The 20,086-nt window shown below is 39.2% G+C and overlaps 1 protein-coding gene across 1 annotated transcript in view; it reads left to right on the top strand.

The window, feature by feature from the left end:
• The window catches only part of LOC135080905 (neurexin 1-like), an 85,363-nt gene extending 65,851 nt beyond the window's left edge, over positions 1-19,512 (top strand). Inside the window, exons 4-5 of the mRNA XM_063975634.1 lie at positions 18,500-18,644; positions 19,462-19,512. Of these exons, the coding sequence (XP_063831704.1) occupies positions 18,500-18,644; positions 19,462-19,512 (196 nt within the window). The remainder of the gene's footprint in view (positions 1-18,499; positions 18,645-19,461) is intronic.
• Positions 19,513-20,086: the final 574 nt, after the last annotated feature.

Here is a 20,086-nt window from a genome sequence, read left to right on the forward strand (position 1 = left end):
TACAAAATCTTTTTTAAAACCAATCGCGGCTAAATATCATACATAAAAAAACACAAACAAAAATACCTTTGTGAAAATAACAATGCGTTTACAATGGCGGTAGGCACACAACCCCCGTGTAGAAATCATAAATAGGATGATGTCCAAATTAATTCTTAGAAATTAGAAATTTTAATTAAAAGTCTGTTTAATTAATGATATTTATACTAAGCTTTACGTTACTACGAGTAAAGTTACTACGAGTATGTCATTTTAACTAACGATTCAGCATTTAACTTGTGTTCAATTCAATTTAATTCCTGCAACCTCTCCGGTTCGTTTACAGCTTGGAGTTGGGAGTTTGGAATTTATATCAATAGCTCTCCAGAGGTTCTATCGAAAAGCTTAAACCAGCTAAACGGCCGAACATCTATCTCTGGCTCAGCAGAACTATCGCTGTGACGTATGAGGATTCCTGACTAAGTGATATATCAAGTACAAGCTCATCCCTAAAGCTGACTCTACATTGACGATAAAAATTTGCGCAGCGAACAATTTGGGCGCCATTGTAGCGCTTATATTATCGTACTTGAGGAATTCTAATTTGATGTCATCGAATTGACTTTTTAAAGAATTTTTTTTTAAAAAGACGAGTTTAAGCACTTTTTAGTATTAAAGTGAAGCCACTGCTTCAAACATGTGCATAATAATAAATCATCTCTCTGTGTAATCTAATGTTATACATCGTTCGTTCGTTTCAGCCGAAAGACGTCCACTGCTGGACAAAGGCCTCCCCCAAGGATTTCCAAAAAACCGCCGCTCGCATCTAGCTCCGCTCCGATGTTATACAATATACATATTTACAACAAAAAAATAACAGATCTGCTGTCCTGTGCCGTGTGGGGACGGCCGGAAAGAATACAATTCCCCACCGCCAACAGGAGGCGTGTCGTAAGAGGCGACAAAATCCTGTAGCGCGAGATGGGCAGCAGCGTCTGCGTGCGAAACATATAAAAAACTGCGCTCGCCAACCCGCCTGCCAAGCGTGGCGAGTACTGGCAATTCCCCCACAATGAAATACACAAAAGCAACCAGGCCCCCAGTCTCCGGTGGCCCCGCTGTTCCTGGCTACGGTAGCGGTCAGGGTGACAGCGGGGCGGGGGGTGCTAAGAATCTCCGGAGGCGGATTGGCTACCCACACCAACGACGACTGGCCCTGGTAACGCATAATATACGCACATTGAGGACTGACGAAAGGCTTATAGAGCTGGAAGATGAAATGAGTAGGTTGCAATGGAGCATCATGGGACTATCGGAAGTCCGACGAGAGGGCGAGGACACGATCACCCTGAAATCCGGCAACCTACTCTACTACCGGGAGGGCGAACAACTGTCCCAAGGTGGTGTCGGGTTTCTCGTCCACAAGTCCCTCACTAACAACATCGTCACCATCGGAAGTGTGTCGAGCAGGGTTGCATACCTGATACTCAGAGTATCTAAACGATACTTGTTGAAGGTAATTCAGGTATACGCACCGACCTCTACACACCCAGATGAGGAAGTAGAGGCTATGTATGAGGACATAAGTAGGGCCATACATACTACTAAAACCTACTTCAATGTTGTTATGGGGGACTTCAACGCAAAGCTGGGCATGCGAGGTGATGATGAGCTGAGAGTGGGGCAATTTGGATGTGGGCAACGGAACCCCAGGGGACAGAGGCTGGCCGAATTTCTGGAGAAGGAGGACCTCTTTGCCATGAACTCCTTCTTTCAGAAGCCGCCTCACAGGAAGTGGACCTGGATAAGTCCCGATGGTTCCACGAAAAATGAGATTGACTTCATCATGACCACAAAGCGACGAATATTTAGCGATGTCTCCGTGATCAACAGGGTGAAAACCGGAAGTGATCACCGAATGGTCAGAGGCATACTAAATATTAACGTCAAGCTAGAAAGGTCCCGTCTGATGAAGTCTACGCTCCGACCCATAAATTCCCATATTCACTGCCCCGAGAGCTTTCAGCTCGAGTTATCAAATCGCTTTGCATGTCTGGAAAACTGCGAGTCAGTGGACGAGATTAATAACGGGTTCGTTGAAACTGTCCAAGCAGCTGGGTCTAAATTCTTCAGACCTCGTCGCAAAAACAGGCCGCAAAAGTTGACCGACCACACCCTCAACCTCATGCAAGAACGACGCCTAATGACACTGCAGACCTCCGTTGACGCTAAGGCATATAGGCAGCTCAATAGACAGATAAGGAAGTCCTTGCGACACGATATTCGCAACTTTAATACCAACAGTATTAAAGAGGCGATAGAGCGAAACCAAGGCTCCAAAGTGTTCGCAAGAGACAACTCTATTGGGGAAAGCCAGCTGACTAAGCTAACGGCGGCGGACGGTAGTGTAACGTCAACAAAAGCCGAGGTTCTGGGTGAGATCGAGAGGTTTTATGGACAGTTATATACCTCAGTCACCAAACCTGTTGATAGCTCAACCACAGATCCAAGAGCTAAACTAACTCGACACTATACCGAAGATATCCCGGACATCAGCCTAGGATGGCCTACGAGATTAGGATGGCTCTCAAACAGCTAAAGAACAACAAGGCACCGGGTGATGACGGAATAACATCGGAGCTTCTGAACGCGGGTGGAACACCGATACTGAAAGTCCTTCAGAGACTCTTTAACTCCGTCTTACTCCAGGGAACTACGCCAGAGGCATGGAACAGAAGCGTGGTGGTGCTCTTCTTCAAGAAAGGTGATAAGACCTTGCTGAAGAATTACAGACCCATCTCGCTTCTGAGTCATGTCTACAAACTGTTTTCGAGAGTCATCACGAACCGTCTCGCGCGTAGGTTCGATGACTTCCAGCCTCCCGAACAAGCCGGATTCCGAAAAGGTTATAGTACCATAGACCACATCCATACGCTGCGACAGGTTATACAGAAGACTGAGGAGTATAACTTGCCACTATGCTTGGCGTTCGTGGACTATGAGAAGGCCTTCGATTCGATTGAGACTTGGGCAGTGTTACAATCTCTCCAGCGGTGCCGTATTGACTATCGGTATATCGAGGTGCTGAAGTGCTTGTACAAAAACGCCACCATGTCGGTCCGAGTACAGGAGCAGAGCACGAAGGCGATTCCACTGCAGCGAGGCGTTAGGCAGGGAGATGTTATATCTCCGAAACTGTTCACCGCTGCATTGGAGGACGCTTTCAAGCTCCTGGAATGGAAAGGATTCGGCATAAACATTAATGGCGAGTACATCACTCACCTTCGGTTTGCCGACGATATTGTGGTCATGGCAGAATCGTTGGAAGATCTTGGCACAATGCTCGAAGACCTTAATCGAGTTTCCCAACAGGTAGGCCTGAGGATGAACATGGATAAAACGAAGCTTATGTCGAATATCCATGTTGCGCCCTACCCAGTTTCAGTTGGGAGCTCAATTCTCGAGATTGTCGACAAGTATGTCTACCTCGGACAAACGATCCAGCTAGGTAGGTCCAATTTCGAGAAGGAGGTCAATCGTCGAATCCAACTCGGCTGGGCAGCGTTCGGGAAACTACGTAACATCTTTTCGTCCAAAATACCCCAATGCCTGAAGACGAAAGTCTACAATCAATGTGTGTTACCAGTGATAACTTATGGCTCGGAAACGTGGCCTCTCACTATAGGCCTTATACAGAAGCTCAAAGTTGCACAGCGTGCTATGGAGAGGGCTATGCTTGGTGTTTCTTTGCGAGATCGAATCAGAAATGAGGAAATCCGTAAACGAACTAAAGTCGCTGACATAGCCCGACGGATTAGCAAGCTGAAGTGGCAATGGGCAGGGCACATAGTGCGCAGAACTGACGGCCGATGGGGCAGCAAGGTTCTGGAATGGAGGCCGCGTACCGGAAGGCGCAGCGTGGGACGTCCACCTACAAGGTGGACCGACGACATCGTAAAGGTGGCAGGGAGGCGCTGGATGCAGGCCGCTACCAATCGATCAATGTGGAAAGCATTAGGGGAGGCCTATGTTCAGCAGTGGACGTCCTATGGCTGACATGATGATGATGATCTGCTGTCCTTGTACAAGAGTTGCTCTTAGGATTAGGCAACGAATTAGATATCCAAGGATTATTTATTTATGTCCAAGTCCTTTATTTTTGAATGACCCCTGAAGATAACGCGTTATTTTTCGCAATACACACGCAATATCTCATTTCAGATTCACGATCCAATAAACTGTGAATGTACGAGTAGCATGCGTGGGATGCTCAGGGAAAACAAAAGCGAAAATAGAAATGAAGTATTCAATCAAATAAATATTTTAACCCTACGAAACTGGCGTCAAGTTAACGGGTCATTCTCAGAAAAAGGTTTTCTTGCATTATGGCTGAAGTGGCGGTTACAAAGTGAGAGCTTTCAAGGTTAAGTGGGATGTGTTTCCACGAAACGATTCTGGCGTATTAAATTGAATTTGTGGTAGCGATAGGCACTGTACGAAAGTTTAAATGTTAACTTTGTTTTTCTTGCTGTTTTCTTTACATATTACACCTTACCTAGAAGTCCATGCTTCGGATGGCAAGTTAAATAGTTTTGATTAAGTAATGTCAAGCACTTTTGCAGTAGTTCTGTATAGGCGATAGAAAAAGAAGTAAAAAGTTATGTGCATTTCCGAGAAAATCGATTCTATGAAATGTCTGCCATGTGAACCTTTTATTGTGATTTGATTCAACTATACATACATACACGTTTCTCTACTAAACCTTAGTGTTACTCGTACCTTGTTATTGTATTATTTTCTTGAACCTTCCCTGAAATCTTTTTACATCCTGAAGTTTTTACGAGAAATCGAATAACGCATGGATATCCTTCAAAGGCAAACCAAGATGCATAAAATGAATGAATGAATCAAGCAATAAAGAGTCACACAATAAGCCTTTGGCCATCCAACATTTGTTTTAAAAGTACTTTTTCATCTGCACATATCCCTGCGCCGCCTTTTGTTTTGCCTTGTCTACGTCAGTCGTATCTTTGCGTTTTGTTTTATCTCCTCGCCAAGACTTTTTCATGCCTTTGTTCGCGATGTCCACATCCCGTGTGTAGCCTGCCTTAGCTCATAACCCGTGACCCGATTTCCTCCTTCTCGGAGCAAAGAAAATGGAATAAACTCGTACATTCAAGGCTAATGGATGTTTTTAGTATTCTTGAAAATCTCTTTTAGTTTAACGTTGTCTGTGTGACAGAAAGGTGAAATGTTTTTGTATTTTAACTAATCTTTTTAATTAAAATATTTTTTTTTATTTAATTAAAAAGATTAATTAAAATAAAAAAATCTTTAAACTAAGTTATTCTTTGATGAAAGGTCTTCGGAATTAGGTACTACCTAACTAACCAAAGGAGATAAATGAAACTTACTTCAAGTAATTTATCTATCAAACTTGTCGTGTATAATAATACCTGGCAATAAACAGGAAAGTAAAAGAAAGAGCTTATGTTAAATAAATTTAAAAAAGTAGGTTTACTACTCCGTTATGGAGTGAGTATAAGGTATTTGAAGTCAGTTTTTAATTCATTTCTTGGAGCCTTAAAAATTTATCGCCGACTTCGTGTTGAAGGAGTCGTAAAGTTAGCGCTCGCGGTGCACTCCACTTTTACCCGTTAGGTTATCTTTTTACTTTATGATATCCATCAAAAATGCTAATCAACTTGTTTGAATTATCTGCTAACTCGTATATTACTTAAGAACCTGTAGTGTCACTATAGGTTTTTAACTTTTAAAGAAACATGAAATTGAGACTGCACTGGGTGGTAAATTGGTTAATCTTAATTCTTTCAAGTTTCGAATATTTATTTCAACAATAATGTCTTTGGGATGAAATAGTTAAAGATTTGTTTGAATAGCCTTTTTACACAATAGCAAGATCTCTAACAGTGCTCCAGACAAATGTAGTACATTATATAAAGAAAATAATTTTAAATTTTGCAAAGGAAAAATATTTTTTTGACTTTACTAATTAACTTTCAAAAGTTTATTTTAATACTAAGAACAGATAATTTTATGATATCTAAAACAGAAAACTGAAGATCTAAAATTCTAAAATAAATTGAAGACAGTCTAGAGTCTAGACTTTTGGCCCAGACGATCCGCCCTAAAGTCTAGCCAGACTGGGCGTTTCATTACCCTTTCATAAATATTACTCGGTTTTGTCCTAGTTTTTTTACCCCCGGAGTGTCTGCTTACATTGAGTTTATACTTAACTTGACAAACATTTGAGTAATAGTCAGAACCCCATCAGGCTATACGAATACATCTAGCTAAAATTTAGGTAGAGCCTCTTTTTCCATCAGATTGAACATGGATCAATTCTTTTGTGATTTTGGAGTCAAACATATTTTTTATTTCTGACATAAAATGGGTACAATGCATTACCTATGTCCTCCCAAAACAGTTCAAAATCAAAATCAGGAATATTTTATTAAATATTGCCCAGTATTTTGGCACTTACGAACGTCAAAGATAATTAAAAGAAAAGCACTTTCAATGTCTCCTTTTGGGCCCTACCAGCGCTTCGAGACAAACATATTATGGCAAATGCTGAGAAGAAACTATTGTAGTGTTAGTTATAAAATCCTTTGCACTATTAATTTGTAAGTTGACTAAAAGTCTGGCTAAATCCATGCAGAGCGCCCATCCCATGAATGGCTAATGACTCCAAGTTTGCAACTCCAAAGCTGGGGAGCTTCTGTAGCGGAGTGTTGGTAACCGAAGCTAACAGTAGAGCTGGTAGGCGGCTACAACAGTGAGTGTCCTTTGTTTCTACAGGGTGTGGTTTTGTAAAACAACGCCCATCTCATGGGTGGAATCTGATGCCAAAAAAAAAAATTTTTTTTTAATTTTGCTGGGTTGCTTGCACTATCTTATTTTAACTTTGACAAACGCCAAAAATCTGTCAAACTCCACACAATAAACACCTTTTAACGTTATAGTTACGGTCAAAGTTAGGTTGCGCAACTCAGCCTTAGCCATAACATGTGTAGAAATCAAACCACTTTTCACGAATTTCAGTAATATATTTCGTATCTTTGCACAATATCACATTTCGACATTCCTCATAATGAAGTCGGTTAAAAATACAAACAGCACTCCAGTATTACGTCCGTCTCCGACGCAGTCTCGAACCACACTGCCCGTCTGCCGGCGTCTGACTCGAGTCGTGCAATCCCACCACCGGATTTTAGAGTGGGGGCGATACCGGTCTGCGGTGGTAGGAGTGTACGACGCGAGTCAATACACTGTCTCAATACAATGTTTCTTACCATGATTACTTAAAATAAAGTATAATTATATTATTAAGATTACATATTCATATTTATATTTATACATTTATATTATATGGGTATATTTAATGTTAACAACTCGGCCATCCTAAGATATGGTTCGTCCTCGGACCTATGAACTATTTTGCAAAAGTTATAGGTAGGTACTACATGCTTGAGGCATTATTTTGTACGTTAAAATTGAGTAGTAAAATCATCACAATTTATCAATGATACCTACTTCGAAATGAAAAAAAAACTTATATTTATTAGCAAAATATGTCGTTCCTCGACTAGGCCAATAAGAATTAGTTTCATGCATAATCATTTATGATCTTAGCTATATAAATCTAAAATAGACCAATAATTAACAATATAATAATGTTGTTCCGCGACTAGTGTAATAGGAGTTAATGACATGCACAAGAATATAATAATAATTATAATCTACGCTTTGAAGGAAATAAAAATCAATCAATTAATTTCTCTAACCATTATTCGGATCAGGTAAGTCATCGTTATCATCAGAACTACTTTCGAAATTGGTGTTGAAATTCAACCAGGGTCGTAACTTGTCACCAGCTATGATAGCTTCATAAACACGTTTATTCTTACGCGTTAACGGTGTATCCTTCACCACGAATCTGTCATTTGGCAATATCTTAGTTATCCTGTACGGTCCCTGGTATTTCGGCACCAATTTCTTAGACTTTCCGTCGTTTTTACTTATGTCGCGTTCTACACGTACCAAATCACCCTCATTATATACATGACTTGGCTTTCTTTTTTTATCGAACCTAATTTTATCCTTATCTTGTTGGACTCTAATAAGATTGCCCGAGTTTTGTCTCATTTCATTAAGCTCTTCAGGTGATAATATTTCAGTAGTATCTTCAAAAATATCATTAAGAATTCCCTCACTTGTACCTGCTAGTCTGTACCCGAATAACAATTCACATGGGCTTTTTTTTGTAGTACTATGAATTGAGGTATTAAGACCTAACTGAATATCTGGGACTTGCTCATCCCAGGTCCTATCATCTTTGCCATGAGTTTTTGTCGACAGCGCATCTAAAATTGTTCGATTAAATCTTTCTACTTGCCCATTGGCCCTGGGAGTAGCGACGGCGTTCAGTATATGTTTTACCCCTGCGCTTTTAGTGAATTCTTTGAAAGCATGGCTCGTAAAACATGATCCACGATCTGTGATTAGACGCGTCGGTGTACCAAAATAACTGATGTGATCTCTAAAAACACGAATGGCTGTATTAGTCTTAGTATTTCTTACGGGCGTTATATTAGCAAATTTTGTGAAACCGTCGATGATAACTAACAAGTATGAGTTACCTCGCTTACTACGCACAAAGGGACCTAAATGGTCCGCGTGTATTGTGTGGAAAGGGATTTCGCTCTTAGGGATGGGATGTAATTCCCCTGTCTTTGGACCACCCTGTGCTTTGTGATGAGCGCACTCAAGACATGCATTTACATACTTTTTCGTGAACCGTCTCATCTTTGGGAACCAGTAGGACTCCCTTAGTCGTGATAGGGTTTTCTCGAATCCGAAGTGCCCAACATCATCGTGGTTCATCCTAAGGATTTGCCACCGCACACCCTTTGGAACTAGCCACTTTAGAGAATCTTCAACTTTCCTATATACTCTTCCATTCTTTAAAGTATAGTTTTTATAAATCTCAGAGTGTTTATCGATATTAGGAGCGGTAAGCGCTTCTTTAATCGATTTGATCTCATCATCCGTCATTTGAACCGTACTAAGCCAGCTGTCTTGGTTGACTACGAGAACATCTAAGATGTGACTGTCCTGAGTAGGGAATTCAATTGGATTCCTACTTAATGCGTCAACATGGGACATTTGTGATCCAGGCCTATATTCGACACTAAAATCAAACTCTTGCATCTGGATCCACCAGCGAGCTATACGAGGTATCAGGTCTCTTTTTGTGAAAGTATTCCTCAAAGCGCTACAGTCTGTATATATTTTAAAAGGGATACCTATCAGGTACACACGAAATCTGTTAAGAGAAGCCACTACTGCGAGAGTTTCTAGTTCAAATGAATGAAGTTTTTGTTCGTCATTAGTGGTTTTTCGACTATAATATGAGACTACATGGAAGTTACCATCAGAGTTCTTTTGTAGTAGTATACCAGCTAGGCCAATTTTACTTGCGTCAGTGTGTAATGTCGTTTCAGCTAGTGGATCATAAAGTGCCAGTATCGGACGTTCAATTAGAGCCCTCTTCAAAGTAGTGAAAGCATTGTCGTGTTCATCGGTCCATTGCCAAGTAGCGTTTTTTCTTAAAAGGTCAGTTAACGGGCGTGCTATTACTGCGAAATCTTTCACAAATCTTCTAAAAAAACTGGCCAAACCGAGAAATTGGCGTATTTCGTGTTGGGTCTTAGGGGTTGGGAATTTAGATACTGCCTCAGTTTTCCTATTTCCTGGTCTTATACCATCGCCACTAACCTCGAATCCAAGAAAATCTATTTTGTCAAAGAAAAAGTTGCATTTAGACAGTTTAAGCGTCAGTCCACCTTTGCGTAGCAAGTCTAAAACTTCTTTTAATCTCGAAATACCCTGGTCAAAATTTTTGGCTGGGATGAGAATATCATCCATGTAGACTATGGCAAATTTTACTTTGGCAGAAGCCAGAATTTTATTTATCGTGCGTTGAAAGACTGATGGCGCATTAACGAGCCCAAATGGCATCCTCAAATACTCGAATTGACCGTCGGGTGTAACGAAAGCAGTCAAATGGGTTGATTCTTCAGAAATGGGTATTTGATAATACCCAGAAGCAAGGTCTAGGGTAGTAAAGAGAGTGTTGCCTGATAATGAATCAAGCTGGTCCTCTACGCGTGGGATGGGATAATGGTCTTTAATCGTCTTCAAATTCAACGCCCTGTAGTCGACGCATAAACGCTTCTCACCAGACTTCTTTTTTACTAAAACTATAGGACTAGCATAGGGGGACGAAGATTCACGTATTATGTTCGCATCTAACATTTCGTTTACCATATTCTGGACCTGTAATTTCTCTGCATGTGACATGCGATATGGGCGATATACAACCGGCTCCGAGTCTTTTAAATTTATAACCATCTCAGTTTCTTGTGTAAACCCCAAATCAGTAAGATTGTTTGAAAAACAGTCTGAGTAAGATTTCAAAAGTTCCACTAATTTTTGCTGTTGGTCATAATTTAAGGTGTTGCCAAAGTTAACAGATTTATTCAAATCAATGTCATTCATCGCGAGTCTACATATGTGTCTAGTATCTCCAGGTCTATTAGTCCGAGTAATTAATGTATTTTTGGCAAAAAACACATCATTAATGGCTAAGTTTTGTACTAAAAAGATGCCAGTCCCATTAGAAAGCTCATATTCGCCAGGTAAGAGGTAATATTCGTAACCGGGTTTTCCTCTTATAGAGCCATGTACATAAACTCTACCCGTAAAAGATGAAGCAGAGGTCACAGGGATTGATTTAAGCTCATTCCGTTTTACAATGATCTCATTAGCTACTAACATCACGAGTTTTTCAGAGGTATCGATTGTTTCAAATATTAACTGCGAGGGGGTTTTGGTTATCATAATATTTTGATGTTCCGTAAAATTATGGCCCAACAGTACTGAATGCTTCAAGACATCGTCATCGACAACAAACATATCAATTTCTAATGAGATGTCCTGGACATCGACGACACCCCGTACTCGTGCCAAAGCCGGAACTAGGGCTTGACCTACACCCTTTAACAGTGGCAAATTATCTTTCATAAACGTAAGGCCTAAAGATGCGGCATCTGATTGACGAATTAACGAGCATTCGCTACCCAAATCTACAAAACATGACAGTGGTAGATTATTTACGTTAATGGTCATCATATATTTGTCCCTAGTATCAGTGAGATTTGGGCAGAGCGGAGTCTCATTCAGGGTTATTTTTAAAACAGTTTTTTCGGAATTCTCCTTCTCGGTCTTTTGCTCATTAGAATTACGATCTGCACGTTTGTATGGGCATGACAGTATGTTGTGTCCAAGCCTCCGGCAATTATTACATTTAATGATCGGTTTTGGACAGAGAAAACTTGGGTGTCCTTTTATACCGCAATTAAAACATGTTATTGGACCTTTAGAACTAGATGCGGTCGCATTTTGGTTTGAAGAACTACTAGGGGTTGTATTAACTGGTCTCTTATCCAATTTACTTCTAAGATTGTGATTGCTCTCCCTATTAGATGGGGCTACTTTAACAGATTTGAAATATTTTAGAACTTGTTCAGGTGTATCAAATTGTACAGCCTGAGCTCCCAATTTGATTGCACGGTCCTCAATTCCGTGCAAGATACAATCGACGGCTTTTTTTCCAAAAATCTGACATCTGTTGAGCAAGTTTAATTTTTCATAGAAATAATTATCAAGTGACTCACCATAGCGCGCTTTTAGAGATAACATTTCAGTTAGTAAATCTGCGTAATTTTCTCTACAAGGAAAGGACTCGATAAGTTTTGTTTTCCATTCGGACCAAGTAAAGCGGACACTGGGTAAACTCTGATACCATGTCTTGGCTAACCCTGTAAGCTTAGGGAGCGCATAGTGAATGGTTTCTCTTTCGTCCCACCCATAAATGTCGGCGCACTCTTCAACTTTCGTTATCCAACTTAACATTGTTTGCCTTTTTGAAAGAGGGTCAAACTCAGGTACAACGTTATTAACAGTACTAAGTTTATGAGAGCTTGTTTTTGAAATATCTTTGATAGCAGTAATGAATTGAGACAAAAGCAAACTAGACATATTATCATCATTATCGTACCTATGTCTACGTGACGAAGGTGGTGACAGCTCATCGCGACGATGACTCGATCTCTTCCTCGATTTTCTACTCCTCCGGCTGCACCGCTCCTGGTGACGCCCGTGGGTGGCATCAGAACTGTCGCTGCTGCTACTCCTCGATCGTCTCGAAAACTGAAAATGGCAAAAAGTTCTTAGCATTCGGATTACAAATATTTACTAAAATATAATCTCACTTTCAATTCATTGCGATAAAATCAGTCTGGTAGTGTGTATCGAGATTTTTGACTCATCGAGCCCTCATAATCAGTCATTATCGTTGCGTGAGGGTCTCAGAGTTTTCAGTTCTTTGGTAAAATCGTCTCAATGCCTTACCCGCCTGGCCCTCGAGTATCTGTCAGTATCATTGCGTGAGGGCTCAGGGAAGGATCTTTCGCTGCGAGAGTGAGGGGGTAGAATTATACTTCTACTCCTTGCCCTAGGCTTACGCCTCACATCATCTATTCCACTGGCCTCATCAATATATTTCTCTTGATTTAATGCCTCTTGGCTCGTCTTATCTGGATCGTTCATGCCAACACGTATCTGTAACTCAAAAAAAAATTTTAAAACATGTTCTGAATGCATTAATTAGAATGTATATAAATTAGACTAAAATATTATTATTCTTTTTACACAAAAAATAATATTATAATACGAATGGACTACTATATTTTATTACATAGCACTATTGCGAAACGTAAATCAAAATTGTACATATGTAGGTGTTATCCAGCCTCAGGTATAAATAAAATATATCATAATTATAATATATTTTTTTTTGTAACGATCAAGTTATAATATCAGGTATCATTCCATGCGTTATTTATAAAAAAAATATGAAAAAAATAATAATAAAGTAAATAAGTAGTGTATATTGATTGATATCAACAAAAGAAAACTAATTCAAAAATTTGGAATTGGTTCCAAGGAAAGATATAAAATTAATAATTAATATTGATTTATTTTAAATCATAATTACACTCAAATTGCATTAATTATGTCGATCTATTTTTTTTAAAGCGGATAATGGTAGTCAACATCTATTCAATTAAATTCTGCCTAATTAAAAACTTTTTAAGATTTGATGCAACTAAACACGTAGATACTTCTTGATATTAAGATAATTATAAAAAGGGGAGCAGAAAAAAAAAACAAGAAAGAAAAGTATAGTGTAAAAAAATTACAAAAAAAAAAAAAAGACTTACTTGGTCGTAGGCGTGAATCCAATTTTAAGAGATATTATTCTCTTTTATGCCACTTCTGAACTGTAGAAATCAAACCACTTTTCACGAATTTCAGTAATATATTTCGTATCTTTGCACAATATCACATTTCGACATTCCTCATAATGAAGTCGGTTAAAAATACAAACAGCACTCCAGTATTACGTCCGTCTCCGACGCAGTCTCGAACCACACTGCCCGTCTGCCGGCGTCTGACTCGAGTCGTGCAATCCCACCACCGGATTTTAGAGTGGGGGCGATACCGGTCTGCGGTGGTAGGAGTGTACGACGCGAGTCAATACACTGTCTCAATACAATGTTTCTTACCATGATTACTTAAAATAAAGTATAATTATATTATTAAGATTACATATTCATATTTATATTTATACATTTATATTATATGGGTATATTTAATGTTAACACATGAGTGACATTGGTGAGGAGCTTCGGTTGGTAACGGAGTCTTGGTAACCGAATCTGACAGTAGCTGGTCGCTGTTCGTTTCAGCCAAATGACGTCCACTGCTGGACAAAGTGCACTCGCTGTAGTAGGTGGCAATCACAGTGAGTGTTGTTTGTTTCAATGTTACTTAAGACTTATTCACTGGATGGCTACCTTAGTGAGTGTCCTTTGTTTCTATGTCAATCTACTTTCACTGGGCTGAAACAAGAACTTCTGACTGGTGATATCTTTACGGAACATGAATGACATTGGTCATCCCCTGCCTGTTCTTTTATAAGATGTACACAATCATTCGTGATGGATTAAAGTTCTTGATCGTTGCGCCGCGTCTTGTTTTTATGTAGGTAACTATTTCACTAGGTGAAGCAATAGCGAATTCACAAATGTTACTTTGTCTAAGGGGGATGATGGCTTGCGTTGATGATCTTAACACGGGGTTTGTTTGGCTGGATAAATAAATCATCATCAACACTCGATTGAGATTTAGCATTTAGGGCATACGAGTATGTATCCAAATAATGGCTCTTAAAGCTTTGCTTCTTGTGACTTATTTGCTACCGAAATATGTACATTATTTATAAAAAAATAAAAAACATATCCACAGATAAAACTGATGATTTAATGAGCACGTCTTCTGTGACGTCACGAGGGATGCAGGCTCCGAACTAATTTCCCACCGCGGCGCTAGTATCGCTCGTAAAACGTGCGTCGGACGAGCGCGCACATAAGGGAGGCACAACATAAACTTATTCAGTTGGCACGGGAATATGTATTGCTTTCCAGTTTTTGATATTTTTTCTTATTTTTCAAGATTGATACGGATAAAAAAATATACTTCAATTCAAAAGCCATCAAAAACTAGGACAATGATTATCCTTAATCTAAGGAAGACAGCAAAGCATTACAAGAGAGACAATCGGTCTAGGTAGTGCCGAACGTGTGAGTTCGCAAAAAAGTGTGAGTGGACAGGCCTCCTACTAGGTGGACCGATGATCTGGTAAAGGGTCGCGGGAAGAGCCTGGATGCGGGCAGCGCAGGACCATTCATTGTGGAAAACCTTGGGGGAGGCCTTTGTCCAGCAGTGGATGTCATTTGGCTGAAACGAACGAACGAAGAACTTGACTTATTTGTTCTGCAACCAAGATTGTCAAATAACTCTGTCGCTGAATTTTACAAACATTTGTACATTGTATGCCATATTATTTACAAGCTCGAGTCCCGCTACCATCATGATGTTCATCTTAAATCGTCTGCGACCAAACTTGTGTCAATTCAACAGACCTACTGTACCTATTTCTACTACATCACGCCTTAGGGACTAGGTTCGACTCCCGCTGCGAATCGAGGCTTATAGAACGCGTATGAACTAAAGTATACTTTATGATTTATGTGCGCAAGCTTCAGAACATGTTTTGCTACAAATTCTTTTGGAAGGATATGGATGGCGTTGGAATTTTAGAAGGTAGGGTTGGTGAAGTAAAATTCGTATATATTTTAGATCGTCTTAGATCTAATTGTCTATTGTAATATTATAATGTCTATCAAAAGTGAAAACTGATTAAAAGAAGAATGCGTTGATAGTTTCCCTAGAGTCACAGGATTGATCCCTAGAGTCACAGTTTCCGTAGAGAACTCTTTTTGACTTTTGTCCACTAGTGGGAAAGTCTAGGCAACCTAAAACATTTATATTTTGGTGCATGTACATTTTATTATAACTATTTGTTATTTTATTTTGTACTTGCATCGAATAAATACTTTTTCTTTCTTTCTTATATTCCATCTGGTGTGGCCAAGGAGTACTGCAGAATTTATTAATGTTGTTGTTCTTTTTATACTATCTAATAAAAAGGAGTGCCTATTATTTACTACGTACCTGAAACGGACAAGGTTCCAAAGAAGCAAATATTTTTAATTATAACTTTGATAAGCAATATATCGCACTCGTCGAAGAACGTACATACTTATCCGTCATAGAAAACCTACACAGAGACAGAGCAATATCAAAGTTTTCCCGCTCAGTAACAGAAACTGCAGCGAGCGCAAACATTAGCAGCACCACGGAGTAAATAATCTGCTGTGAGTCTGTACGATGTCGGATTCTACAAACTTTGACGGTTGTGCTTAAGATTCCATAATTCTGTTTATATTAATCCTCTTTTACAGCTGGAGTAAACGAGTTTTTGAGCGGTTAAAGCGTAGTATAACTCGCTCTTCAGCTTGGTTAGGAAATGTCGCTGGCAAAAGCTGGATGCGACTAGCCGAAGACTGTTAAAATGGCGCGTACTTATTAGGGAAAGCCTTTGTCCAGCAGTGGATAGGCAATGATGCGTGATGATAAAAGATGATGATGGATGACATATCTATGGACCTATGGAGAACTACCATTGTTACTTTGGTTTATGAGGTTAATTTAAAGATTCAATTTTAATTATCAAAATATTGCAGTATACCCTTTTCATAAACGATAATGCAATACAACTCTATTATTTATAACTCAAAAGAATCACAATGAAATGTTTTAACGCAGTTTTCTCCTCGCAAACGTGCAAATACTAATTTAATCATATTAACAACCTTCTTCATATTAGAACTTGCGCCAGCCGCAAATACAACCCCGGAGTAAATATAATCCAGACATCTGGCTCCAACTTTAAGTACATAATTTCTATTTGCTAGAACAAGTACATTTACTTCGGAACTCTTTGAAGTCGTTATAAAATTCCTGACATTAGCCAGAGCGGCGTAGGGACGCGGCGGCAATTTTATCGATAGAAAGTATCTAAGAAGAAAACTTTCCGAGATAATTGAGGTCGATATTGGATATTTCATATTAAAAGTTAGGACGTTATTAAAGTTGAGTTTGAATTCGTTTGATTTATTAATCATACTTACCTTAATTTTTGATTTAAACTTAGTCAGCAGTATACCTACGTATAGAATTTATACTGACGAGACATATTCAGACTCATGAATGACAATATAAATCCACTATAAATTGCATTCTTATAAATATGCTTTTAGTTTCATTCAGAACAATCCGGTAATCAGCCCTCAATGGAACTTCACCAAATGTACCCGTTTGCGTGCATCTGTTGAGTAGGTTTTTGTATCACGCTGCAAAATTTTAAACATGGGATAGTTATGTTGATTTTCAGCAGCTGAAATTGTTATTTCTATCGACAACGTTCACGGTCATCACTATAAACTCAAATGCTGTACCAGTCTCTTGCTGATCTAATTAAAGTGTAGTCACCGAGCAGGTGGAGCCGTGCGTTGCTAATGGTCCTTCATTAAGGAATGGTGGCTTCCCTCCACCGGAGCGTCTTGTTTGTTACAATATGGTGGAACAAAAATACTGCTAAAATCTGTTTTAAGTAGACCAGAATGACAAAAATATCATCAATTATAATGCAGTCTACCTACCAAACCTGCCGACCTGCCGATTCGCCCACGTATCTCTTCAACTTTTAACATGTCAAAAGTCATTGAAAGTACAAGTCGTGGACATGTTTCTTTTTATAGGTAAAGATTTTTTAGTAATAAAAGTTTGGTGTGTGAAAAGATCCCATAAATGATGAAGTTTGTATGTCTTATCTTTAAAAAAATATTCCAATGTCTTAAGCAACAGGTATTAAATGAGTTTATAGAAACTAAATTATCCTCCATCGCGATCGTGTATCCAGCAGGAGTTAGAAGAACATAAAGTCAATTGTTTTGATTACTTTGGCAAGTTTACTACGATTTTGGTGTAAAAATCGTCGTCTTTTGTTCACTTTCTTGTTGCATTGTGTCACGTACATTTTGCATCATAAACTCCTTGCTTTAGTTTGAGTTTCTACAACGGGGCAACGCTCTAAAGTCTACAATGATGTAAGAACATCTTTCACCGCGCTTAACTTACAAAAGCGCAGTGTCACGCGAAAAAACTCCAACCAAGATAATTCTTGGAGGGTAAAAATTGTAACTTTTCGCATTTTACACCACGACACAGACACTACCTAATCTAAGTTGGAGAAAGCAATTTTAAAATACGCGATGTCCGCTCCCACGTCAGCACGCTGAAATATTGCGGCTTGCCACGACTTAATAGAAAAGGACGCAAGATAAATTGTTGTCAGCTTTCCTTGTCATGCGGAGATGAATGTTCGATGTTGCTCGAGGAAATTGTAAATTGAAGTCATATTTTCGAAGTGATAGGATTGGATGAGTAATAGCGGGGAGTTTCTATTGGCAGCCGACTTGAGTGATTGGTGCATTTTTTATTAATTTTGCTAAGGAAACCCAGGGAGCTGCTCCTTTATTCTTTTATGTAAGCCTTCTTTATTACGTACATTAAACGGCATGTTGTTAGCAGAGTAGACTTTTCCGGTCGTCTCAAGAGAGTAAATGTATTTTGATCAGTTGTGATCCTAAAATAGTAAATAAAATTGATTGTCAGCTTCAAATAACTATGCAAGTTAAATTATTTCCAGATAGCACTTAAGAATGCAAATTTTTTGTAATTTTAAGAAATGCAACTATCAGTTAAGAACATTGTCTGAGAAAGAGACCGATTTGGTTCTGTTATGATTTTGAGACTTACGGCCAGGCATTGAAATAATACTACTGTACGTAGTGCGTTGTAAACTCAATGAGTCAAGACAATAATGTTGTATTTTCTTCACCAGGTACAACTCCAAGCTGACAACTCTAGCGCTACCGTCGGTGATCTTCGAGCCCAAGTTCCGAGGGGCTGTGAGGAACCTGGTCTACTCCGACTTGCCTGGCCAGCCGCCGAGGAGGCAGGAGCTGAGGCATTCCAGGGACTTGAAGGTGAGTTGCTTTGGATTTAGTTTCAGATCTTACCAAAAGGATACGTTCAGGACTGAATTGAAACTCGCATGGATTCAGGCCTTCAATTGGTTCAAGTTTAATTTTTGTTGGATTTTTTATTGCCGGTCAAACTGTAGATTCTGGAGTTATAGCAGTGGGAACAAGCGGTGGGAACAGTCCCTGTTTTAATCCAATGACAATGTCCAGAGTCTGCCTGAGATTAAATACATTTTTAGCGTCGTTTCGTAATACAGGCGAGATGAGTAGTTTTTACACTCGCTTCATGACCCACTAACTCTCACCTTGAAGTTCTTTTTTATCTTGTGAATGTTAAAACAGAATTCTCTCTAATTAATACTAATTATACTCCAGAGTATACTATAGCAGCAGTTAAGCTCCAAAAAGTTTCAGTTCTTGAAATTTTCAGCGCCATCCATAACAATTTCAAACAAAAATCTTAATAAATTCAAAATACACCTGTACATCGCGCCTTAACCGTTTCATTTCACGCGATACCTTCGAATTAATTCCCCCAAAACGCCTCCCCTAAAGTAGCACTTGCATACCATTTCAATATCCACAAATCTACGAAACGAGGCCAAATCCCCAGTACAAGACTTGCAGTAAGATAACTTTAAATTCTCACATTCCGGGACAATATTTCATAAACGTCTCAATTTGGTAGGTCGTCGGCACGTTGTGTCACAGCCGAATGAATCCGGACCCTGTTGTGAATTGTGTAAAGCTCAAATCTCGGTGTGGCGACAGTTTTCAGCAAATCCGACCAAGAATTCCCATTGAGCGTTTCTTATCCCAGGCGGCTCGTGGCAAGTACGCCGAGGTTAAAGGAAAAGATGGGATAAAATAATGTTATTTAAAATTTTCCTGAAATTCTGAAAACTTGAAAATTAACACTTCTAATTATGTCGAAAACTTTGGGCTTATAAAATAAAAATTGGCTTAAAAGGCGTGAATACAGCTACTTATTTATAGAATCTATCTTTGTTTAAAGTTGAATTGTGAACTACTACTAGATATAAACGTTTTGAAATAAGGGATTCAAAATCATTCTCCATCATTCGCTGCGGCAATGATACCGTACCGTAGGAAAGGGAATAAACCGCCATGACGTGTTACTTTTTCCTTTTCAACCAAACTAGGTTGCTTATCTAATTATATCTATCTTCTATCTAAATTATAAAAGGAGAAACTGACTGACTTAGTGACATATCAACGCACAGCCTAAACGGCTAAACGTAGGCACTTGAAATTTGGAAGGGACGTAGCTTAGGTACCGTAGAGGTGCACTAAGAAAGGAATTCTCGAAATTCCCACGGGAACGGGAATTAGCGGGAAAATCCTATGAAAAATCTAAACCGCTTAAGTTACACGCTTGAAATTTGGCATGCAGGCACCTTAGTAAACTTAAAGTTTAGTTACAA

The sequence above is a fragment of the Ostrinia nubilalis genome, chromosome 18 (genome assembly GCF_963855985.1).
Source record: "Ostrinia nubilalis chromosome 18, ilOstNubi1.1, whole genome shotgun sequence".
Lineage (NCBI taxonomy): Eukaryota > Metazoa > Arthropoda > Insecta > Lepidoptera > Crambidae > Ostrinia > Ostrinia nubilalis.